General features: G+C 43.1%; 1 protein-coding gene across 4 annotated transcripts in view; it reads right to left on the bottom strand.

Moving 5' to 3' along the window:
- Positions 1 to 1,508: 1,508 nt before the first annotated feature.
- foxp4 (forkhead box P4) overlaps positions 1,509 to 26,088 on the bottom strand; it is a 192,847-nt gene continuing 168,267 nt past the window's right edge. For 3 of the 4 annotated variants that reach the window (XM_035630784.2, XM_035630786.2, XM_035630788.2), the window contains 13 exons: positions 25,806 to 25,944; positions 22,591 to 22,792; positions 22,046 to 22,141; positions 20,565 to 20,663; positions 17,397 to 17,484; positions 16,120 to 16,203; positions 13,687 to 13,912; positions 12,998 to 13,074; positions 12,809 to 12,910; positions 9,509 to 9,630; positions 8,815 to 8,881; positions 7,445 to 7,617; positions 1,509 to 7,026 (listed from right to left, as the gene is read on the bottom strand). In XM_035630784.2, the coding sequence (XP_035486677.1) occupies positions 6,879 to 7,026; positions 7,445 to 7,617; positions 8,815 to 8,881; positions 9,509 to 9,630; positions 12,809 to 12,910; positions 12,998 to 13,074; positions 13,687 to 13,912; positions 16,120 to 16,203; positions 17,397 to 17,484; positions 20,565 to 20,663; positions 22,046 to 22,141; positions 22,591 to 22,792; positions 25,806 to 25,944 (1,623 nt within the window). In that variant the 3' untranslated portion in view covers positions 1,509 to 6,878. The remainder of the gene's footprint in view (positions 7,027 to 7,444; positions 7,618 to 8,814; positions 8,882 to 9,508; positions 9,631 to 12,808; positions 12,911 to 12,997; positions 13,075 to 13,686; positions 13,913 to 16,119; positions 16,204 to 17,396; positions 17,485 to 20,564; positions 20,664 to 22,045; positions 22,142 to 22,590; positions 22,793 to 25,805; positions 25,945 to 26,088) is intronic. The other variant, XM_035630785.2, reaches the window with a different exon arrangement.

The following is a 26,088-nucleotide window of genomic DNA, read 5'->3' as shown; positions in this document are numbered from 1 at the left end:
AGGTTCGGGCCAAAAACCACTGGGCCACGCCAAGAATAACCTCTTTGTGTGTTGCTCTGCACCCTGGCTCACCTTGTACAAGTATATGGTACTGGGTTTCTGCTTAGTATTCACGATGTGTGCATGCCAGTGAGTGTGTGTTTCTCCATGTGTGCATGTGTGCATGTGTGTCTGTAATAGGCTTAAGATGGGGGTCTCTCCCAAAACCAAATGTCACAGGGATTTAAGCGCTAAGAGTGAGTTCCCTCCCAGCAGACTAACGGAGAAGTTCACTAAAAGCACAAGATTAAACAAAGTTTAAACTTTCCAAAAGACACCCCGCCAGTTTCCTTTTTTTTTTTTTATTCCTGTGGCAACACATCCACGATGCACCGTGAAGGTTTAAAGATAAGCTGTAGGGCATGAGCCAAACCTGAAAGGAAGACAGAGGCAGGTAGGGAAGAAGGAGGAACGATGGGAATGAACAAAAAGTACAGACACGGCATCTATTCCATCAATCTAATGACACTTCAGCCACCTGTATTCTTCTCACACTTCATACATGCGTGGTTCAAGTGGGTCGCTCACAACTGCTCTGTACTCTCTGGCCCACCCTGTTGGCCGGACCATGTCAGTGGACCCCAGCATGTTTGGTTGCTGGGTTTGTGTTTGTGAGATGCTGCTTGTGTTGTCCAGTTTGTTTACTCCTCCTGGTGGCCACTCTCTGTATCACAACTCATGCTGACCTCTTCGAGGATTGGAATGTAATGAGGTTTTCATGCCCTTTGGTTCGCCGTCTCCCAATACTGCAATGTCGCTGTGTGATCTGATAAATATAGATAAGAGTTTTCGCTATATATATAAAAAAGAATTGGACCATAGTTTATAAAACTGCTCAAAGCAAATTATCAGTTAATATTGGCAAAACAATTTTTGGATGAAACTTGTCGTCCACAATTCAAATAAGGAAAAGAAGATTTCTAATACATTATTAAGAAAATGGTTTATTTATATTGAGTTATAAAATGTAAATTGTAAAAAAAAACATATTCTTTATGAAATGCAAGTATTTTGTTTCTGATGAACATGATTTTTATATGGTGCTGTACATGTTCAGGTTAAACTGATTTGTTTTAAAAGGGTTTTTTACCTGTATAATTTTATACGACTCAACAGATTGTTGAGTCTTGATTGGTTTTCCTTAATTATAATAATTAGAAAATGCAGGAGTAGAGCATTTGTAGGACAAGTGGTCTCCCAGAGGTCACAGTGACATTCAAAGTAGCTGCATTTGAGAGTGTATATTTTATTCACTGCCATTTCAGTTTGTGTGTAATATGTATTTCTCATCTTGTCACGGTGCAGAATCACAAAACAGTTACAGTGAGCTTTACTTATGGAGTTGGATCCACAGTAGGTCAATGTTTTATTATTTCATTTTAGATAATTGTAAAATGTATAATGGTAGGATATTTTGTGCTTCACTGTGTGTTCAATAACAGTGGAGAAGAAACAGGGACGCGGCATGAGACAGTGTAATAAGTATTTTATTGCATTTTATAATGCCATTGTCAATAATTAGTACAGATTACATGCAACTAGACCTACTGTACAGTTTTTTATTGTCTGCATGGACAGACACAAGAAGATTCAGGTTACAAATACACAGATATATGTGTGTGTTTTTATACAGCATGAAGGAAAGGGCAGTGACTGGCATTACATGGCTACCCGGGGTGGAGGGTCAGGGGGCTGGGCTCCACTGTCTGTCTAAAGCCATCACCCAGTCCCCGTCCCTGCCTCTTCCTCGGGGCACACTTTCAAATAACAAGAAACAGAACAAAAACCAAAGGATAAAGAGAGGTAAGCAGGTAAACTGAAACTAAGAAACAATACAGAGAGTCACTGCTGAAAATGTACACACATTCCTAAGGTTTAACCAGAGGAGAAATGAAGTGGTAGTTCCATTGGATTCTGGCTGTCTACTTGATAATACCATCAGGCAATGCTCCACTTTGAGGGTCCCGTCCCCCTTATGTGACACCTCAGAACTGTCCAATCATACCTCAGGATTTGGGTTTCCTGCGTCCCTTTGAGTCACTCGCCAGCCAGCAGGTTACTGACCGCACCTAAAACACCAATACGTGGATGTGCGAGAGATGACAGCCATCGGTAAAGGTGATCAGTGAAGTCGGAGAGTTTTGGAAGTAGCTGGGCATTTGTTTGGTTACGTTTGTGGCATTGGTTTGGTTACAGTTTGGTTACAGTTCAAGGGTTTGGAGTAAGCAATGTTTGCTTTTAATGCCTTTGGTAGTCAGAGGATGAGCTGCATCTCTGGGAGCCAGTCCACATTTTGGTATTGAGAAAATGCAAGAGGAGGAGAATCAAAACTGCAACAGTGTCAGTATCAAATCTGCCTCTGTGGGACTGGGAGATGAGGTTCGTGACTGGTCACCACCAGCCAGATGTGGGACTCAGCGTCACCCCCATTTCACCTGTGGACGATCGACAGCTCTGCGGGTCAGAGTTCAGCACAGGAATGACAGGGGTCAGGGGTCAAAGGGAGGGGTCACAGGGAGCTAGGACTTATATTGGCACCTGAAAGGGCCAACAGCAATACCTTTCTAGAGCTCTGCATTTTTGAAAGCAAGAGAGGGGCTACATATTCTTACTTTTTTTTTTCCTCTTTCTCTTTTTCTTTTTGGAGATTTTGGTCCCGTCTTAGAGAAAAAGTCCTTCTGAGGTATCAATACATAATGAAGTAACTTTTTAGTTTGTTTTCCATTTGTTTTTTTTCTTTCCTTAAAAATGCATAAATGCAGTACAGAGACAAAAAAGTATCAAAATAGACCTAGCTAAGATAAATATACAAACAGGTGTTACCTAAACCACTGATCTAACTTTTAATCTTTTAACTTTTTTTGAGATAATACACTTAAAAAATCAGCGTCCCAGACGTTTTATGAAGAACTGAAAAAATGGAAACAAAACAAAAAACTATTGAACCAAGATATCTGCAGCACTTAATATGATAAATACATATACTTCAGCATTAGCAGTACAGTATAGGAATCAGAGCTGAAAGCTTTACAATAGCTAAACAGTTGCAGAGGAGAGGGGAAAAAAAAACAAAAGAAGGAAAACAAAAAATCAAAGGACAAAATGAGAGAGAATGCCCTGGAGAGATAAGTCAAGCACTAATATACAAGAATACATCATGTTATGCCGAGCTGGAGAAAAAAAACCAAAAAAAAAAACAGAAGTCTTACATGGCGACCTGTGAACAATCTACATCTTTATAAAACAGCTTTGTTTACAGGTGTACCTTAAAGCACAAGTCAGAGATCATCTATGTACTGTATGCAGCAGTTCCTCTTGGTTTGGACTTTACTAGTAGTAGTGATGAGTTTCATTAAGTGTGTGTTGGTCTTCTCAGCGTGTCTGCGAGTGTTTCGGTGAAGGGGGTCACTGCTGTGTTGTGGGTCTTTGGATACCTGGATGGTCAGAGCCTCTGTCTGCACTAACCCATAGCCCTGCTTCTATGTGTCCTGTCCGTGTGTCCGTGTGTCCGTGTGTGTGTGTGTGTGTGTCCTGATGGCACTGATATATTCTGCCCCATCATTACCCCTGACAACCAGCTCCCTGCAACACCACGTGGCCACCAAAGGGCAGTTTCTCATTGGCTGAGCTCATTAATATGCACACATACAGTCAAAGCACACAGTTCAGAGGATGTTCCCATAGCTCAGTGCTAATCAGGCGCAGGAATATGGTTCAGTTTTACACAGCTGATAGAAAACGTTTATATCGAGCAAGCGCTTCACAACACACTTTGAGACATAGAGAGTGCTTTAGATGTGGTTTAAGGAGAGGTAGTCATTTTTAATTCCGTGGAAAGTGAAACATCTCTATGTTTTTGGGCTCAAGCAGATGTGTTGGGGAGTCCAGATCACCGAATAGCTTTTTTTTTTCTTGTCAGTCATACAGTATGTGTAACACAATTTTGGCATTCGTTATTATCATCAAGGAAGAAAGGAGGAAAAAAAGAAGTATTTTTAAGAGAGTTCAGTCTCCCATTGGCTATGCGTTGAACTGTTTCGAAAAGGAGGTAGTGTTATTTTTGGTTTTTTTATCTCGTTTCAAGATGTCTGTCTGCCACTTTGTACTTGGTTAGAAATCAGTCTCTAATGTGACAGGAAACCGTCCTGTTTGAACACAAAGTCATCAGAAAGTTTCTTTCATTAAATAAGAAAAATTGTTGCAAGTGCAAGAGATAGGTTGACAAAAAGTATGAAAATACGGACCCAACTTTGAATTACATGACGTCCCTTGGTTGTTTTCCTCAGACATTGGTATATATTCATTGTTTTCAGTTTTTCCCTCTTTATCGTGATTTCAATGTGGACTTTCTCGTCCCTGTTCGACGTGAGTTTCGCCACCACATTACAGTAGACTTCCTCTTTCAGTAAATACTACCAACAGATTACGAGGGCATGTGTGTTTCCTAGATAGAAAAGAAGAAATCCACATTTTTGCTATGGCAGCACCAGAAAGATGGCTTGTAAAGCCAGGTGCTGTTTAACCTCTCTTTTTGCATCTCAGACTGTAAAGGTACACGTGTGTTCAGACTGCCTCACGAGTGCCTGTTTGGGGTCTGCTCGTACTGTAGTTGGGCCAATCCTAAAACTGTTTGCAACGCAGTTTAGCCCGAGAGTGGGAGTTTCACCTCTAAGTGCTATTTTCTTTTGTTTTTTAAAATATTTTTAGAGGAACTGTGCGAGGTTTATTAATACTAGCTTTTTTGGCCTCATACCTAATGTGAGTTATTCATTCAACAACTTATCATGTAAAAGCTTCGATGTCTCCAAAGTCTAGTTTGCTCTACACACTTTGGTTTTCGGAATGGTCAGCACTGTAGGTCATGTATAATTTATGTGAATACAATAATAGGAATTCAAACTCCTGGTTTGTTGTCTTTTGGCCAGTTCTTTAAGAAGAAGAAGGAAAAAGGGAAACTCAAAAAGGGCAAATAAACTACAGGGTTTTTGGTTTTCTACATATTTCTTTGGTTACCTGTAACAAAAATAAAACGGGAACAAGCAGATTGAAATAAATGTTAAATTTGGTATGGCACTGTAGAGAAAAGTAATGCTTTTATGCTCACAGAAAACAAACAAAAAAAAAAATCTCACGTGCTATTCCTTTAACACAAACTCACACAGTGAATTGCAGTTAGCTTCTACACAGTAACTATTACAACCATAGAGATTTGAAACTAAATCTGAGCAGAGTTGCCACATTTGGTGTCCCACAAAAAGAATCCCCCCTTATTTCTTTATCAATTTGGACAGAGTTCCAGGCAGAACCTTTGTGGGATGAGGTATTCTCTGACTGCAGTAATAATATATATATATTTTTTAAAGCATTACTGATATTTCTCAACTAAATACACAACCGAAAAACAAGTGAATGAGAGAAAATGAACACAAAAATATTCAGCTGTTAAATAATCTGTCTGGATCATGGAAACTTTAAGTGCTATTTCCAAATTTCTTGCCTGCTACACTTGGGATAGAAAGGGAGAGGGGTAGGAGTCGGGTATCACAAGTTGGGACAATACTGCGCTTTCAATTCTTTCTTTTTTTTTTGCCAATACTCATTTGGAATGGTGTGAACAACCAGAGTAAATCAAACAACGTAAAATACAAAAACAAAAAACAGCATTCTTAGAAAAGGTACGTTGAAACAGAACGCCACCATGGAAATATTGATCCTCAAAAATGATAAAAACATCATCAACATAACAGCAAATAAAAAAAGGAAATGACAAAAAAGCTACCACACGTTTTTTTTCTTGTTATATTCCATAATCATTAACAGTTTTCTTTTTTAGTCACAATATTTCTGTAGACGCTTCCTCCTCCTTTCTATGTGCCTCCTCTCTTTTCTTCACGTTCGAAAAGTGTTCCAAGCTCATCGCTCCATCCGCACACGGTGGAGAGGAGAACGACAGCACCAAATGGTCCTATTCCTGCATCATTTGGGCGGGAGGGGGGCTGGGATGGAGGTGGGTTGGAAAATGTCTTGATCTTAAAAGATGTCCATCACTAAGTGTCTTGCTGGGGCAGAAGTTTGGGCATGGACCAGGGCCACACCTGCCTCTGGTGGGTCAGCACACATTGGTGGAGACAGGAGCCTGATCTTTAAAAGCATCTTCCTCCCTTCCTATCTTGAAGCCCAACAGTTTCATTTCAATCAAATGAAAAAGCACGTGATTGACTCAAAGAGGGGAAAGAAGGAGGGGTATACTGCCTGATGAGTGCTCCAAATCTATATACACATGATCCCGTGCGTCTTTTTTTTTCTTTCTAACACACACACACACACACACACACACACAGACACACACGTATGTGTCCTCTCAACTCACGATTAGACAAACGTGAGGAGGCAGTGTGCAGAGTGGTGGGGCGAGGAGAAGAGAGTGTGTCAACGCCACGAGGGGTCTCTACACAGAGGCTGATCTTACCAGGGAGGATAATGGAACATGGTTTGACAAGTGAATAAGTGTGTCTGTGTTTGTGTGAGTGTGAATGCATTAAGTGGTGTTACGCCTCTGAGCCAAGTGTTGGAAAAGAAACACACAGAGGTAAAGCAGTGCTCCACAGTCTTCTTTTTGTGTCTGAAAGTAAAGCAGGCCATCTAACCCTGTTTGGTGTTTCTCAATGTCGTCCTTGGTTGCTTGCATTTTCTTAAAAACAAACAAAAAAAACATTCTCTTTTTTTTCTCTATTTTCTCGTAAGTGTACTGTCGCTATCTTTTCTTCTTCACACTGACGAGAGGGATCGGGGGAATCAACTCGCCATGTCCCGTCCCTCTGGTCCACCTTGGATCTGTCCTACTCCAGCTCCTCTGGGGGAAGATCCTCCTCCAGATCGCGCTCGTCGCTCGGCAATGGCAGGCTGTGTGTGACGCCAGCCAGGAGGGACACTGGCCGACAGTCCTCCTCCAGCTCAGTGGGCTCCTCCTTCACATGCACCGGGTGGCTGGAGGGGAGAGCACACAGACATTAGCAAGGCAAGGGGCGAACTTTTCAAGAGCAGATGCCAATAAAAGACATTCTGTATCAGTGACTCTGCTGCCAAATACACTGACGCTAATCATCCCATATATTCAGGTAGTCTTATTGTGATTTGCTTAGAGTTTTGGAAATTCCATATGTCACTAATGCGCAGTTGACTTAACAAGTAGCGTAGGCGTAGCAATCGAAGCACAACAACTTGACTAATAAATCCCATCAGTAATGATTAAGAAAATATAATGTGGTTTCACTTGGTAAGTGTACTTTGATAGAAACATTTTGAATCAGTGGTATATCATTTTCTGAAAAATATACTAGGATTCTCTTAAAATCTAAAGTGACATTTTCACAAGTTAAAATTAAATGTGTGTGTGTGTGTGTACCTGTACTGTTGAGGGCTGAGCGTGGGGCTGCAGCTGCCGTTGCTGTTGACCTGCTCCACAGTGGAACTGACATCGTCATGGCCCACATGCAGCATGTTGAGGCTGGCCGCAGACGGAGGGGTCATCAGGGAAGGGCTGTTTAGCAGGGACAGACTGCTCTCCGCCAGAGCCGCCTACACACACACACACACACGAGTCAATTTAATTTTTTTTGTCAGGCTTTAAATTGAAGCTGGGTAACAATTGTTCAGATAAGCTAATAAAAACATGAATAAATAATAAAATGTTTTCCACCATAACCAGATACATTGAAACATCTAACTCTCCTTGATTTTATTCTACTCAAAGTTTGTTAGTTCATTTGACAAACCTCATTTGACAGTTAGATGTAAAACAAAGTATAGTAAATGTTCAGAGCTACAATGAATGATGAGTTTTTCTTAATGTACCGATGAGAGAGCTCTTCGTCATGTGGAGTATTTGAACCTAATAACTTGCTAGTGAACTTGACAAACCACTAGGGGGCACTTATATACAGTACTTTCCACATCAGGGTTTGGACTAAAACATTCAAGTCCCTGTCATGACTGTGTGTGTGTGTGTGTGTGCGTGTGTGGATGGGTGTGTGTCTGTGTGTGTGTGGGTGTGTGGGTGTGTGTGTCTGTGTGTGTGTTTACATGACAGTCTCAACAGGAATGTTAAGCGAGACTGACTTAAACACAAAATCAATGAAACAGCAAAGAAAACAGCCGAAACAACAGGAGCAGCTTCTGTCACTGCTCCAGAAACTCGCATCCAGCTGTTTGTAGATATGAGATGGGCCCTAACCTCCGCTCTCACACAGGGAAAAAAAAGAAAGTGGCAAGAAGAAAAGAGGGGAATTCTCATTGGCTCAGATATGGATTTTCTGGGACAGGCGATAATATTATGCAGTAACCTTAATTGACAACTACTTGACGCAATAAATCATCTCAGTCGCAAAATTGCATGCGTGTGTGTGTGTTTGGTGTGAGTTGTGAGGTGGGTCGTGTGTGTGTGTGTGTGTGTGTGTGTGTGTGTGTGTGTGTGTGTGTGTGTGTGTGTGTGTGTGTGTGTGTGTGTGTGTGTGTGTGTGTGTGGAGGTGGCACGTGCAAAGAAGTGAGGTGAGAGGTGGGAATGTGCGTTGGTGTGGGAGTAGGTGGAAGGAGGTGGTGTGAACGTCGTTAGGGAATCTGCTAATTATGAGAGGGAATTGATATCAGTGCCCTTGATTTCCATTGGCTCCTCTGTGTAAGTGTGTGTGTGAGTGAGAGAGGGAGACACGGAGAGAGAGAGAGAGAGAGAGAGAGAGAGAGAGACAGAAACGGCCGGAGCAGAGGGCATTCCTCACCTGGTAGCTGGCGTTTAGGGATCCAAAGCCCAGGCCTGAAATCATGTTTTTCACCAGAGTGGGACTTCTACACACACGCACACACACACACACGCAGAGAGAGAGAGAGAGGTGAGAATCACAGATTAATTGGACATGTTGAAAGATGTCACCTCAGCCAAAGCGCTCCGACAAATCACCAAATATGTTTGTTACAAGTAGAAACACACAGACAGTAAACAGACACTAAAACACAGAAGAAAGCGTCTGATATCTGGTGTGCAGGTGTGAGTGTGTGAGCCTGTGCATGTGTTTGTGTGTGTGTGTGTGTGTGTGCGTAATTATCCCTGGTTTCTCTGGCGGTTGGAGAAACATCTGTTTACATACGCTAACAAGGTTTTTTGCTCTCTTGCATCTCACGCAGCTGCTTACTAATGGTGTCGACAAACAGGGAAACACACACACACACGCACACACACACACACACACACACACACACACATACAGTATGCACACGATAAGTCAGCAGCCCTCGTTTTTTTTTCTCAATGATTGCCGAGTTGGCCTCTTGGTAATAATAGAGGAACCATTTAGGCAATCATAGTGCCATCGCCTATAAGCTCACACTCACATCACACTCATCTCAAATGTGTGCATGAAAAAGTGTGCGCAGAGGTGTGTGTGTGCATGTACATGATTGTTTGTGCGTCCTTACCCGGTCATCTTTGGTGGTCTCCTCTTTTGGTATTCAACTTCATCCACAGTCCACACGGCTCCCTTCACGTTCTCAACACGAACAAAACACTTGTGCAGACTCAGGTTGTGGCGCACAGCATTCTGGGAGAAGAGAGAGAAAAGACAATCATTTAATATGACTGCAGATCAATCAACAAGTTTTTATCATGAGTATTTTTTTCTTTTCATTTATTTATTTATTATCCGTTGGATTTTATTCAGACATTTTATTTTATTTTATTCGATTGTAGATGTTCTTTTCTGTTGGACCTTTAATACAGAAACTTCAATTTTGTAAAATTGACCTTAATGTTTCCCTGTGTAGCCTTACAACCAAAGAACTGATCTAAGTCGGCTTATCTAAAAGATGAAATGTACGCGTGAACTGAAAACATCAGCACAAACGGTTACTTTTGTTCCTGAAGTCATCACCTTGCTGGAAGTAAGAACACTCACTCAGCATGTGCTCAGTACAAACAAGGCTTCACAGGTTTTTGTCAGGTTATAAGAAGTGTCACCTGAGAATAATGATCCTTTTTCACACATCACGTTTTCTAAACATACACATACTGTGGCTCCATGTACAGTGCTAATACGAGGCAGCAATTCTCTCGTAGCTTTATTTTATCTCAGAATTTTAATAATCAGTCATCATCAGCGCACGTACACACACACACACACACACACGCACACACGCATGCAGGCAGGCAAGCAGGCAGGCAGGCAGGCAGGCACACCGCTATCTTTGTCTCACCCCCCCAGGGAGAGGCCTCCCTTTTCATCTGCTATTTGTAGTTTGTTCATGCCCAATTTCATTACCAATTTTAATTCGTCTATAATTAAATCCTGCATATTCTCTCTGACACGCTGTTCTAAGCCGAGAGGGAGGGACAGGCCAGGCATGCATCACTCCTCGCCATAATTACACACACACACACACACACACACACACACACACACACACACACACACACACACACACACACACACACACACACACACACACACACACACACACACGTAATTACACAAGCCATAATCAGTAGAGGAACCCTTTCTCCCCCGCATCCCCTCAACCCCCGAGCTGTGATGCTAAGTTTTGTAAATGAGTCTGACCCCAATCTCTGCCCGCCACCCTGACAGTGCAAACACACACACGCTAACACACACACACACACCAGACACCAGTGCTATTGCAGTGCTATTTGCATTCGTCTCCGTGATGAAAGCCTAATTCTCCCAGTTAAAACATTAGCAGTCATTTACAGTGGGTCGCAGCACATGTGCCACTCATCTCCACTCCCTCCGGCTGAGAGGGGGGCAGAAGCTGGAGGCAGAATTTTTGGGGGACTTTTTGTAAATGTTTGAGTTGTGTTTCTGCCTGTTGTGGTCTGGGATTAGCTGCTGGCATATGATCCTGAATAGGACTATATACATGCATGTGAGCAGATAAGATGATAAATAAAAAGATGAAAAAACAAGCAGAGAATTTGTGACGGTTAACAGGTAAGTGTTAGAAAGCAGAGAAATAAATATTTTCATACCCTTATAAAGCAAAAAAATTAATGTACTTTGCATATACTGCATTGAAAATATTATAAAGATTAAAATATGTAATTACAAGTATCATAAAAAATACTCATGATGCAGAAAATCTGTGTTACAGAAAATCTGTTGGTATAAAATAGAAGCACATTTTACCACTAGAGTTCAAAGTGAAGCATCTTAAAGAGAACTGATTACTAAAAAAAGTGACAAAAATCTGCTTCGGCTTTTCTGGTAAATTAAACAGAAAATAAAGATCTCTTTCAGGCCTCCAACTCATCATGAAGCACCTTGAAATAACACTCCACACTCATCCCTCCTCTCTCAATCACCCCTCTCTTTTTTCTCTCTCTTGTCTCTTTCTTTTTCTCTTTCCCTCCATTTCTCTGATCAATGACTTCCACTCCCTGACACCGCTGCTCTCTCCTCATGAAATATAACAGCTTATTAAAGGACATACATCTCTGCGGCTCTATTTGACTCACCGAGCCGCTATATAAATACATAAGGCCAAGGCGAGCTATATTTAAAGGTCTGCGAGGGCAACGGCACAGGAAGCAGACACCAGACATTAATAGTTAAAATTCATAAAAGTCAGATGAGGAGGTAAAGATATTCCTGGCTGCCCCGTCTCTTAACCCTCTCCACACCACATCATCATCCCACCCTCCCTCCATGGTTTAGGGCTATTAGAAAAAGGCCGGGGTCTCGCATCACCCCCTCCTCCTCCACCCATCCCTCTCCCTGCTCTGCTCTTTCTCCCACTCTCCCTCTCTCTGGAGGAACTTACACTCAAATTAGTGTGAGGTTTGTGTAGAAATGGGTCAGTACCTATGATTGTGGGATCAGGCCAAGAGTCTGTGTGAGAGAGAGATGATGGGGGAAAACGAGAGAGAATTCTATGTGTGTGTGTGTGTGTGTGTGTGCACTAGCTTTGTATGTGCATTTCTATAATGAGGCTAGATGTGGCTCTACTGGGACGAGTGGGGCCGACTCTCCACGTGCCATGTTCGAGGTGAGAGAATTGTTTATGGCTTAGAGGGAGAGAGACAGAGAAAGAATGAAGGATGGAGTAAGAGAGGAGGAGAGACAGAATAATGGAGGGAAGCTTCTCATAAAGAACAGAAGCAACCATTAACTGTCAAATCAGTCAAATCTTTCGCAGAGCAATGTCCGCTTTTAAATGAAGAACAAGAGTGTGTTCTTGTACTTGAATCATTCAGTGAACAGGCGTCATTACATTTCAGGCCAACAGTGACTCCATTTTCTACAAAGTGAGTCACCGGCCTCAATGTTTGAAATAACACTTCAAAAACCTGCCTATGAAGTTTGTTTCTCTCAATGTGGTCTAACAGATCTCGGCCTGCATCTGCTCGGGTTCGGGCTTCATCAGTGGGCACGGAACACATTTACTCTGCAGACAATTAGCTCAGCTGATTGAGTCAGAACCGCAGTCCACACTTTCATTTTCTAAATATGCTGCTGTTCATTTTCACCATCAGCTAAAAAACTTCAAACGTGTTTGTTAATTGCTGTGGTTTCTATTTTCCAACATTTGATTCTCGGTTTTCCAGAAAAAGTTTTTGTAGCAAAAACTGAGCTCGAGATATTTACACTAAAATGAGCCCAGGCAGCAGTGACAGAGTCACGGCAAATTGTCAGGTCAATTTTAGGCTCAACAAAGGAATTTAGTTCATATTAAGGCTTAATGTAATAAGTCAGAGTTTGCCTTTACCTTCCATGTGGCTGTGTTTCTCCTGAAATAGGCAAACTTCCGTGTAAACCAGTTGTAGATTTCATTGAGGGTCAACTGTCTGTCTGGGGACTCCAGAATGGCCTGAGGACAGGAAGAGAGTGGACAAGGTTTAGAGGAGAAAACAGCTGGAGAGACGAGACGCAGAATCAGATCTAAGGAGAGACTTACATGACGTATAAGAGAGGCGTAGGTAAAGGGAGGCCTGACATCCGCGTTCTTGTAGAACTCACAGTTCTGAGCCAGCTCTGAAAAAAAGATCATTTGAAAACAATTATCAACTAAATGATTAAGAAATGATTTGTGTGTAGTATAACACATAAATATAACCCAAACGTAAATGTTATTAAATGAAAACAAAAACTCAAAAAAATTGAGGAATTGCCTTGTGGTACTTTGAAATAAATAAATTCATAAAAAGAAAAATGGGTACAAATATTCAAATTGTGTCTCGGAAAAGTAATATCTTGGCAATATTTATTAAGTTGCTTGATATTATAGTCCCCATATCATTTAGAGACTTTTGCCACAGTAATATGAATGAATGTAAATTAATGTGACTTTATTCAAAGCCACATACAAATATGTTGCTTGGATACCTGGATTTAAAACTAAGGCTACAGGATTTTATGTACTGCAAGAGATAGATGAGATCAACTGCCTCCGTCTTTGAGACATGAATGAAAGGTGATGGCTGAATGGAGACATATTGTAATTATTGGGGGGGGGATAACACACAAAAACAGAGAGAAGCACTGTAAGAAAAAACACTCAATGCTGGATTAAAAAAGTCTATTATAAATCACTTAATTGATAATTACATAATGAGTGAGGTAGGGGAAAAGAATGTATGTGCCTACCTGAGGCGATGGGGGTGCAATACTTGTCAGAGTTGCGCCTACGTATGGGGCCGACACCGTGCGTGTGGGAGTGGGAGTGTGTGTGCAGGCTCGAAGAGCTGATGACCGAGGGTCCCTGGCGCAGTGGGGTGATGGGGGTGGCAGCCGAGGTGGGGGGGTGGGGAAGACCCTCTGGGTAGGCATCGCTGTCCCGCTTCAACAGAGAGCCACTGGAAGCCAGGTTCAGCTAGAGAGAGGCACAGACAGAGACGGAGAAATGAGGCGGGTGGTTTCAGCTTACATGGCCGCCAAGGAAGTTTCATTGTTTTTCTATCCGTTAAAAAAAAGAAAAGAACATTCATTGAACAATTTTTTTTAAACAGACAAAAATTTCTCTTATACTCATACTGTACCTCAGTTTAATAATATTTATGATTACAGTGCCAGCTTGAAAGATGAGATGCTATATATTGAAAATCAAAGGGGGAACAAATTTTGTGTTTAAAAAAAAGAAAAATCAAAATAAGTTATTTTCCAAAGTGTGGAGACTAATTTTTAGTACAGAGACATCAAATTGTATTTTTTCATGTGATTAATGCTTCCCTCGTGTTTGCTTTAAAGCTTCACAATCTGCTGAGTGCTGCTCCCGTTTACAGGGAAGCATCATCTTGATGAGATCAGGGTCAGGTGATATCTGTGCATTAGATAATTTGTTTGTGTCGTATACAAAACAAATCTCTTTGGGAAAAAATATTTTTTAACAGTTTTATCTATAATTTGTGTGAGAAAATTAATTTAATTTGGGTTGTGCCTATGCTCTGCCAGAACAAAAATGATGAAACTACATGAGCCAGCGGGACCACGAGCCAACAACGTCTCTGGTCGTAGAGAATTGTTCCATCTCATTTTACCATCAATTTGATGATATTTAACCAACAGAGGTATATCCAGGAAACACTACTGGTTTTAATCCACATCAAATACAAAAAACAACCTTTGACACTATCTGTGAATTTCTGTCCCTTTACCCTTTCCCAAAAGCAATTTACATCCTTGTAAAGAACCACACACACTTGTACACTACAGACTGAACGTGAACATATATTTATACACACAGCGTTGGCTGCAATTAACCCTGAGCTTACAAAAACAAAACCACGCGACAGCATGTTTGTTAGAAGGGAACACACACATGCATTCTGCGATGGCAAAGTCTTCACGGATTAATACGGTCCAATTAGGCAGAGCCTTGCACACACGTACACACACGCACGCAAGCACACACAGACACACACACACATGCGCACAAAACCAGAACTTCCAGTCTCTCTGGGACAGCCATTGTAGGGATGCTAGTTTAGGACTAATTAAAACCACAGTTTGTGTCTACAGTATGTGTGTGTGTGGATGTGTGTTGTCTATATGTATGTAAAATGCGTGAATTGCCTCTCTCTCTTTACTCTGCCCCCCCTCTGTACCATTTAAGCTGACTGGAGGGGGCGGGGCTGTTTAACAGGTACTTCATTAACGCTGCAACCCTGCCACATCACCACGGCAACAGTCGAACCCTGTTAATTGAGGCCAAGCTTTGTTTCCATTCCTGACGCTCCTCCCCTGCCCCTCCTCCTCCAATCCCTGACCCCAAGGCTCATCTCCAGTGGTGACAGGACACGCCTCTTCCTGATTTCCCATTAGATGTTAATGGCAGCTGATCCCCCTGTGATCAACACATCATCCCGACACAAAAGTACACACAAATACACACACCCATTGCCACTCTGCTGCACCCATTTATATCCCCTCAAATTAAGACACTCCACCTCTAATTGACAATTAATTTCAACATCTTCATATTTTAATAAGACTCCTCGTCAATCTGAATAATGAAATATTCATTAGATACCTAATAACAACTTTGCCAACCAGCGTGGACACACGCACACGCACACGCACACACACACACACACACACACACACACACATCAAATTTCTATCCCTTTTGTCAGCACGCACTAAAAATACTGTGAGAGATTGCTCTGGCTGTTTGTTCCTAGAACAGCTAAAAAGAACTAAAGGCTGATTCAAACACAAATCTGGGAATCAAATTGGACACATGATTTTCTTTGAGGAGTGAAACTCAACTGTATCGTGGGCAGTTTAAGGCAGAGAGAGGCGAGAGGGGAAGAGACGAGAAGGACAAAGAGAAGAAGAGTATGAAAAAGAATAAGCAGACAGAAAAGTAGTCCACGGGTGATTTATTAATAATATAACAACTCTCGCTGGTCAGCAGAGGGCGCAGATATCAAGCTAGACAGGAACAGGGAAACGTTAAATCCCAGGAAGGTGAAGCAGTAAAGGAACTGATAAAGAATAAGATATGACAGTGGAAGCTCGGGGTCAGACGGTGAAAGAACGGTCACAGATCAGAGATTTATTTTGCCGCTGTGTACTCACAGGTTGGTTAAAAGGCTTTGGCTCTGAGGGGCGCATGTGCAGGTGGGTCATCATGGCCTGGAGTCGCTCACTCTCTTTCGCCAGCTGTGAAACACACAGGGATGGTTATCTCCAAGGAAAAACACTTAATATAAAAAAAAAAGGTATTGACTCAGAATTAAAATTACAATGGCACCTCAGGCAGGGAGATGAATATGAGCGTTAGCTGCCTCAGCACCTGGAGCTCTCTCTCACACTCTTACACAAGCCCGCAGACATACTCGTCCCCGATTGACAGTTTAAACTGCCGTTGAATTGCCTCTGCTGCAGCCTAAGGAAACGCTGCATCCTGCATATGTCTGTGCGTAAGTACCAGCATACACACCTGTAGCTTCCAAAAACAGTGTCTCTCCACCAAGACAGATAAGTTACATTAACATACCCTCACACTACAGCGGGGTGTGGCCGTGTGCAAATATGAGAAACTCAAACACAGTGTCTGTGCTGTGTGTGTGTGTGTGTTTGTGGAGTAGAGTGGTGGGCTGCCTGTGGACTGCCGAGGGATGAAGTGACATGTTAGGGAGAGAGAGACGGCCGTCCTGACGTGATGTGACACCAGCTGCCTCTCTGTCACTTTGTGTTCCCTGGTGGTGGCTTGAGGGGCTCAGCTAAACGCTGTTTACTACCACCACCAAAAACAACTCTAACCCTAATTCTGGGCTGCTGCCCCGTCCCACCCACCCCTCCAGACCCCCACTCCTTCCCCCAACACACACACACACACACACACACACACACACACAGACAGACACACACTACACTATGGCATGAATGGAGGAGGTTTCCAAAACTATGTCAGGATGTGTGCGATGGTTTTATATTTTCACTTTGTTTGGAACTTTTCTTATGTACTGTTCAGTTCTTATCCTGTGTTGGTATTTTTTTGTTTTAGCTGGAGCATTCAGATGTTTCAAGAGTGTTTGCGTGCATGAACCACTTTAAGAACAAGACGGGCCGAGCAGCCCTGTCCTCCACTTTCTAGCTCTCTCTCTCTCTCTCTCTCTTCATTCTCTCTTTTCCCTCTCCCTCCTCCCCGCTCAGCTTTGCTCTCTCTTGCTGGTGACCGGAGCAGCTTTATAATTGGAGCGGCGATGGCAGCTTCCCTGCCGACTGCTCCTTTTAAATTACAAGCTCCACTGCTCTCCATAAACTCTGCCCTGCCTCAGACAAGTTACTGGCTGAAACAGTCCTCATGACTCTGTTTGTGAGCGGATGAAAAGTGTGTGTGTGTTGCTCACCTGTATCTCCAGCTGCTGAACCACCTGCATCTGGACTCGGCACTGAGCAGTGCTGCGGTCATCAAGGGCGTGCTCATTGTTCAAGTGCCTGGAAGAAAGGGGCGGGTCAAGAGGATCAGCATTCAATCATTTTTGAGCGATAAGTTGATATCAACAAATAAAAAGTGTGAAGATCAGCGTGCTGCTTGTCCAGTTGCACTCAGGTCAATACCCTTCATGATGAAGTAACAAGTCAGCCATTTGACTTCGATATAAACGGAGTCATGAGCCGTTTCAGTGACACATAAATAAATCATAATCTTGGAGGTTTATTTTGTCTGCTGATGGACACAGCAGCTGTGTTTTGTATGCGTATACTTCACTGGTGCTCAGTGAGGCATGATCCAAGACAACCACCTGGATATGAGCTCATGTGTTATCACACAGAGCCTTATCTTAAGACTTTTCTGTTAACTAAACTCCACTCCGCTTATTAACACCGGTGTGCGTGTGTGTGCGTGTGCACAGATGTGTGTACATGTGAATGGTGGCGCTGTTTGTTTCCTCCGATGTGGGAGGACCCGAGACCTTCTGATCTTTCCCAGTGCACCCCTCCCTGTCTCCCTTCCTTCATCCCTTTCTCTCCCCTCTGTCATCGCCAAGGTTATTCACAGGTTGCCGCCGCTAGTCCACTGTGTGTGTGTGTGTGTGTGTGTGTGCTCATGCATACCAGGGTGTGAGATATATCAGAGTGAGTTTTCTGATTTCCTGCGGTGTAAACTTTCAACTGTTGTAGTCTTCATGAAGCAGTTTTTCTGTTTATTGTGAAAATGTATGTTAAAACCAGGAAATGAGTGTGAATGTGTGGGTGTGTGTGTGTGTGTCTTTAAGAAAGTAGAATGTTAGGCAACATCAGGCAAAGACTAGAAATGAAACAAAAACAATGATGTCATGGCATGGCTAATCCAGGCAGATAGACGGCTCAACACAAGTGCACGATAATAATAACAAAAACATGATCTCACCCCTCTCTCTCTTTCTTTGACTCTCTCTATCACGTTCTCTCTCCCTCTTCCTCACTTGTACCTCTGTCCACTCTCCCATCCCACTCATCTTCCCCCACAACTCCCCAAATGGCTATGATTCACACTCATTCCAAACCAAATCTGCCCCCAAAACCCTTCCCTGTCTCTATAGCCGGGCCATAAACAGTAGCGGGTTTTTTTTTTTTTTTTTTCGATGTGTCCCGACAATGAGGCTCTGTTTACTCCTCTGAGCGCTGGCAGACAAGACTTTAACCCACATTACACCCAGCTCCACCGACCACAACCAGAGTATTATACCAGAGGACAGTGAGGGGGTGAGGGAGGAGAGGTGGGCAGAGAGAGGAGAAGAGAAGAAAGGCCTCAAAAAGTGGAGTGTCCCCCTCCTCTGTTCTTCTGTTCTACCCCTTTCTCTCCTGGGGCGATGACTAAAGCTGGCTGGAAGGGAGTGCACTGTCGGACTGACAGAATTATCTGTTGCTGCCGCTATTTTTTTCATCTCCCTCTTTTTTCTCTCTCTTATACACTTACACACACACACACACACACACACACACACACACACACACACACACACACACACACACACACACACACACACACACACACACACACACACACACACATACACACACACACACACACACACACACACACTCTCTCTCTCGCTCGCTCGCTCCCTCTCTCTCTCTCTCTCTCCTTCCATCTGCCCTGGGGCTACTTGAAATGAGACACCAAACAACAGCTTTCCTCTCCAAACTTTCCCAGCCTGCCTACGAGCTTTGATCTGACTGTCCGATGCCATCACAATCACTACGCACACTTCTGTGTGTGTTTGTGTGTGTGTGTGTGTGTGTGTGTGTGTGTGCGTGTGTTTGTGTGTGTGTGCGCATGCTTGTGTGTGAATACATATTTCATCACCCCAGCTTATTAATATCTCTATTGTTTAAATAGCTAAAAGTTCCAGATAATTAGAGCTTGAGTTTGTTTAGGGCTTCATTAGAGGCTTGGGAAGCTTTTGTTAGCAGCCACAGTGCCACTGGGAAGTCCAGCGTACTATGTGTGACAGAGGAGGAGGAGGAGGTAGCAGAATGTCAAGGCCAGATGCTGCATTGGCATCCCCCAATGCCTGAAATACGTACAGAGGGAGGAGAAGAAGAAAAATTGCTGATGCCTTAACCACTGATGTGGAAACATCAAAATATGTGCTCAGGGATGAGCTAATGAAACGAATAATATTCACGAAAAGAATTAATCCATCAGACCCTTCAGAGAAAAATAACCAAAACACATCTAATTCTGAAGACTTCGGGACTAAGTGACAAACATATGAACACTAAGCTGAGAGAAAAATTATAGGAGAGGAGGATAGATTTGTAGTGGGAGGTAAAAAAAAAAATCAAAGAATTTACACACATGACACGTGTATGTATGTACCGGTGCATGTGCTTCAGAGCAAATGTGATGCAACTGACTGCAACTGATGAAGCAGTGGGGTGATGCTGAACTAGTAAGTGATTGACTCTTCACGTTTAGCACATACTGTAGCTCCACTTTGTTCTGCCTCCTCCTTTTTGCCTAAAGGTTATCTGAATCAGAGGATGTGTTATGTTTCCTTCCTACAATAAAACTGGGGGCAAGTGTTGTTTAGCCTATTTACAGTTAGCACCAGGCATTGTTACAGTATGTTCATCGCCGAGTGATGTGGGCCAAAAGCAGGGCTTGTGATTAACGCAAGATTACGGGACCGCAGCAGGTAAGATTGCACATTTACACATCATCGACTGAAACAGAAAACAGTGTACAGGGTAATGTAATGAAAAAGATTTAGCTAATGTTTCAAAAATAGAGAATTTAGACAAATGTCTATGGGAAGAAGTTGGTAACTATAGTCCTTATAACTAGAAGACACATCCAGAATCCATTAATACATGAATAATTTATAATAAATGGTTATAAAATGAATAATATTATTCATAATATATTAAATAGATGGCTAATAAAAATAGATATTAATGGAAAAGGGACACTGGTCAAAGCAGAAAATTCTTAATAGCAGTAATTTCCTAATATAAATTAATAATATATAACCATATGCTAGACAACATACTGTTTAATATATTTTTTTCTGTGGTTGTTTTCTTACTTGATGAACTGTCCCATGTCCTCACACAGTGCTTCACAGCCCGGCCACTTACACTCTCCATGGCCGTAGAGAGGATGGGAGCCGGCATGTTCCTCATGACTGTGGACAGAGACAGTAAAACAGATGATGAATTTGACCCATTTATGTACATAAAACGTAGAGTGGATAAAGGCAGAAAAATGAAATAAGATGCATCGTATTCATGTGCCACACTCTAGTGCACAAACACACACATGTGCGAAACCAACTGTAGCTACAGCACCAATACAGCCATCTGAGTCTGGTTAGCAGTCATTAGTTTATACAGCTCACAGAGCCAAGTGCAGAGAGAGAAGGATAGAGCAGAGTGGGGTCAGTTACAGAAGCCAGGGAATTGGTCCAGCAACCTCAGAGGCACATTTTGAAGTCCATGACCTGACTTTCTGTCCTTGACGTGTGCTGCGCAAGTGTGTGTTAGTGTTGTGTGTTCTTATGTTTCAGGAGTTGACACAGAGTCGGCACAGGACCAACCAGCCATGACTGATTGGCGGCGGCTGCCGTCATGTGCTGGTTGTTCCTTTGTGGTGAGCTTGTGTGTGGGGTTTTTTGTGTGTACATCTGTGCATATTCATGAGCGTTTGTGTATTTGTATGTGTGTGTGATGATGATGAAAGACTGGGGCCAGGTTTGGTTTTGGCCCTGGGTAGAATAAATGTATCTGTGTGTGTGTGTGTGTGTGTGTGTCTGTGTGTGTGTGGCAGGTCCAGTAGCACATGTGGTTCAGACCTGGACCTTCGCCGATGGCTGCTGTCTCCACGTATATTTACATTACTCTGTATGTGTGTGTATGTGTGTGTATTTGTGCGCACGTGTGTGTGTGTGTATTTGTGTGTGTGTGTGTGTGTGTGTGAAGTGGGATAGGGATTCTCCCAAGTCAACCTCAGAAGGTTGTCTAACAAAAACCATTTGTCTCGCAGATGGAAACATGTCTCTCTCTCCCTGTCTTTTTCCTCTTTCGCCTCTTCCTGATCATATGTGCTGGCTGAGGTTGGAGCTGTGTGCATGCGCATTTGCACGTGTGTGTCTTGTGTGTATGTGTGTGCTGGCTGTGGTTGAGTCAACTCAGAAGCAGCTCAGACAGCAGACATGACAAACTGCTGGCAACCACATTCTCCTCCACATCAGCCATGCATTTGCTCAGCAGGCTAACACACTGATGCTACCCTCTTCATGATCTACTATATCTCTGATACCAGAGACGCACGGTAGCTGTTACGCGACTGAGTGTGACATATTTGATCAATTATTAAAAGCTTTTTTAATTAATACTTGCTGACCCATGCAAACCCCCTACAAAATGAGGTCAAAGATGAGGGTCAGCCATAGCCCCTGGAGAAAGCAGTGAATCAGTGCTAAAGGACACTTCAGACCAACCTCCTATAGCGCGTCTTTCTGTTTTGTCCACTCATGTGTGTATGTGTGAGTGGAAATGTGCTACTCACTGGCTGGGGGGTTGGCTGCCTTTGGAGTAAAGGGGGACGTGGTCATCTCCGCTGTCTGCCTTGGTGAAGGAGGATATCCACTCAAACAGTCTGGCTCTGAAAGATGGAGAAAAGCCCGTGAGCAGCCAACACAGGCATGGGACAACACAACCCAGACACAGGGTACACGGTTCGAATACACCTGGCACATGCTTCATTGATCAGGCCCACATATAGACTGAGGAATTTATATCTACAGCACACTCAGACTGCCACAGTCTCCTTCTCCTCTTCTTCTGCTTCCACAATCCTTTCCTCACCTCCACATTGGAATGTGGTTAGTAGCATACAGGCAGAACATTCTGAACCCAACAAGCCTCCCATCAAATGAGATAGGAGCTGTTTACACCCTGGGGATGTGTGGCATGCCGCATGTGCATGTCTTGTTCCTTTGTTTACATGGAAGAACAGCTAAAAGCCAGGAGTTTCTATGAGTGTGTGAATTAAAGACTGGCGGTCACACAGAGGACAGACACACACCATCGCAATGTGGAATGTTTAGGTACCTGTCTCTCTTTGGGGTGTGGCTCTGTCCGTTGGACAGGCTGTGCAGTGGGATGTGAGCGCTGGCAGCTTTGGGGAAGGCTGAGGTAGAATTGGAGCTGTTGGTGCTCAAGTCCAGGCCCTCGGCCTGTTTCAGGGCCTCCTCGCTGCTCTGCACCCCTGACACCTCCTTCCACAGCTGCTGGAGGTCTGACGGACACATCGCTGCACGGAAAGAAACGCAATGTTATCTCTGCAGTGGTCTCAATGAACTTCAACTCAGTTGCTCAGTTTCACAGGGTGAGCATAAATAGTATTACAGGATATTAAGTGAAGTTAATTAAAGCAAAGATAAGAGGAAATATGATTAATAATAAGTCAGATTGGACGATATCTACAATATCACCCACACACAGATACACACACACACACAGGCATGCTGTAAATAAACTGATGTCAGGCAGAGCTGCGACTAATTATTCTAAACCACATAAAACATATGCAGCTATTACAGTCCCCTGGGAGTGGTTAAAAGAGGAAAATGAGACAAAACAAAAACAGGCAAGAGGTTAATTTCTGCATGTTATTGTTATCTTTCCAGATATCCACTACATCTCAGCTACTCTGTTGGCAATTGCTCCTGTCCACCAATACCACCGCTCCTGTCACAACCACTATTTGTCTAAACAGGGGGGTTGCACATCTTGAGTCCTTTCTAGTTGCAGCTTTGTTTTTTCTGCTCTAATTTCACGGTGAGAGAGACGCCTAAAAGGCCACAGTGTACTCCAATGGATCTTGCCATGTGCGTACGCATGCATGGGAGCCACACACACACACACACACGCACGCACACACACACACACACACACACACACACACACACACACACACGCGCACACACACACACACACACACACACACACACACACACACACACACACACACACACACACACACACACACACACACACACACACACACACACACACACACACATGTTAAAACATCTGCATATACACATACAGAGACCTCGCAGCAATCCAAATATTATGTCTGCTTTGTCTGCATTCTTCTGGGGTCCAGCCAAAACAAAAGCTCTCACTCTGGAGGAATGAGGTGTTATGTGTGTGTGTGTGTGTGTGTGTGTGTGTGTGTGTGTGTGTGTGTGTGTGTGTGTGTGTGTGTGTGTGTTTGTGTGTGTGCGTGCATATGTTATCCAATAAATCCAATCCAATGTGTGGACACGCCCAGAGAGTGAAAGTGTAAAGTAGTAAAGGGATTGTTAGATAAAGTGTTTCCCCTTTTTACTTATCAGACCAGCTCATTCCACATGCATCCATCAAAAAACAAAAGAAAAAAAACTGAACAAATTTGAACTTTAGAGAAATAAAAGAGTCTTGATTCTGGTAAAAGTCAGCAGTTTACAGATAAGCTCAAAACAAAAAACTCACGTTGTAAACAGCTGACAGCGGAACACTTCTGTTAACAAAAAAATCCTTCATTTATGTGAAAATATGTTTTTTCAATTTGGAGCAGCTATTGTTGAGAAGATGAGAGAGCTCATGCTATTAGTTACTGACTCACACATTTCAAATGTGCAAACCCATATCTGGCTGCTAGAGTCTCATATTTATGTCTGTTGACAAATGAGAAAAGTTACTTAAAATGGTGTCTAAGTCAGATCTAATGTTTTTTCTTTTGTATGAGTGTCAGAAAAAAACTACTAAGCAGTTAAGTCCTTACTCATAATTTAATTTTCCTTTAGACTCTCACTGTTTTATTTTTCAACCTTAATGAATGTTTTGTCATGGATGATCATCTACTGTTGTGAAATGTCTAGCCGGAGCTACCATCTTACGGCAGCAAGAGAAATAAACAAAAACCATATCAGCACCCCTCGAGTCACCCCCACCACCACCTACCCACCGGACACAACGGCCCTTTGAGGCGGGGCAACAGTGTGCATTTGTGTGTGTGTCGGTGTGAGTGTTTATGCATGTGTGTTTGTGTGTTTGTGTGGCATGGCTGGCCAGAGGAATGCTCTGGCTCACGCCTGGCTGAGCCGTCACAATGGACCGGCTCTATCACACTGCAGGGAAATTCCACTCTGATATGGAGGGAGAGGGAGAGAGAGAGAGAGAGGGAGAGAGAGAGAGAGAGAGAGAGAGAGAGAGAGAGGGAAGATGCCAAAGCCAAACGTTTGCAACTGTCTGAAAAATTTGACTTTTCTATCCAAAACTGTGGCCCAGTATTCAATTTGTATTTACTCGTTTTTCAATTCTCTCTGTAAACTGGTTATTCCACTTGCCCTGGGGTCTCAAAACACACTCTCAAACACACACACACACACACACGGATCAAACCAAAGTTTCTGTGCAAATTTTGAGTTTTAAGAAATTACACTTATTTGATTGAATTTATTTATGTTTTATCTATTTTGTTCAGATTACAGGAGTACGAGAGTGAGTGTGTGTCTACTTGTGTAACTGCATGTGACTGCCCGTGCGTAAGAGAGAGAGAGAAAGAGAGATCAGACAGACAGAAGGAAGGAAACTTGCCTGTTTGGTCAGCGCTTTAGCAATGTTACGGCCACTTTAGAGCCCCTTAAGCATTCTGTGTGTGTGTGTGTGTGTGTGTGTGTGTGTGTGTGTGTGTGTGTGTGTGTGTTTGTGTGTGTGTGTGTGTGTGTGTGTGTGTGTTTGTGTGTTTGTGTTAGACAGCACTACGTACAGACAAAAGTGGACACAGGCGTACACACACACTCCCAGGCCCACATGTTCACAAAGGGCGGGCCAGTCATCAGTCAACATTAATCGTTCTAAAACTCTGCTGACAAAATGAAGGGACTGTGGGAGAAGTTACACAGGAAAAAAACCCCCAAAAAAACAGTGGGCACTGTAATGGCAAACGATGATGTTCTTGAGTCTGGCTTATCTCAAGTACACACACACACACATGAAAACACACACTCGCACAGGCGCATGCTCACGTCCAAGCAGGGGGCTTAGTGGCATATTTTACCTATTATCCAAATGAGTACCTTCCACAAACCCACCAATCAGGTCCCCCTTCATCTTTTATAGGCTGATTATCTTAACAGGCTTCGCATGCTGCATTGGGTACAGGCCTGTGTGTGTGTGGTGTTTTGACCTTGTGTGCATGCATGTTTTTGTCGGGATGTGTCTGTGTTACTGAGTGTTACACGGTGAGGGTGTCGTGTGTGCATGCGTGCGCGTACCTTGCTGCAGAGACTGCATGGCGGCGGTGGGCTGCATTGGGACCAGGCCTTGTCTCTGGAGGTTGAGGATGTGCTGCTGCTGAAGCTGCTGCATCTGGATCAGCTGCTGCTGGAAGGCCAACTGCTTATTGCCTAACTGCTTTTAGCAGGAAAGAGAGAAAGACAAAGTTGAGAAAAAGTTAGCAAGCAGGGTAATGCATCTACGTTATCTATGTCATGCAGCAGTGATATTTAACTGCCACCGAACCGTTTATTTTTAAATTTTCCATTTATCATAAGAAAG

Source organism: Scophthalmus maximus, chromosome 6, assembly GCF_022379125.1.
Source record: "Scophthalmus maximus strain ysfricsl-2021 chromosome 6, ASM2237912v1, whole genome shotgun sequence".
NCBI lineage: Eukaryota > Metazoa > Chordata > Actinopteri > Pleuronectiformes > Scophthalmidae > Scophthalmus > Scophthalmus maximus.
Note: the sequence above shows the minus strand (reverse complement) of the source record. Positions and strands in the feature narration are given on the sequence as shown.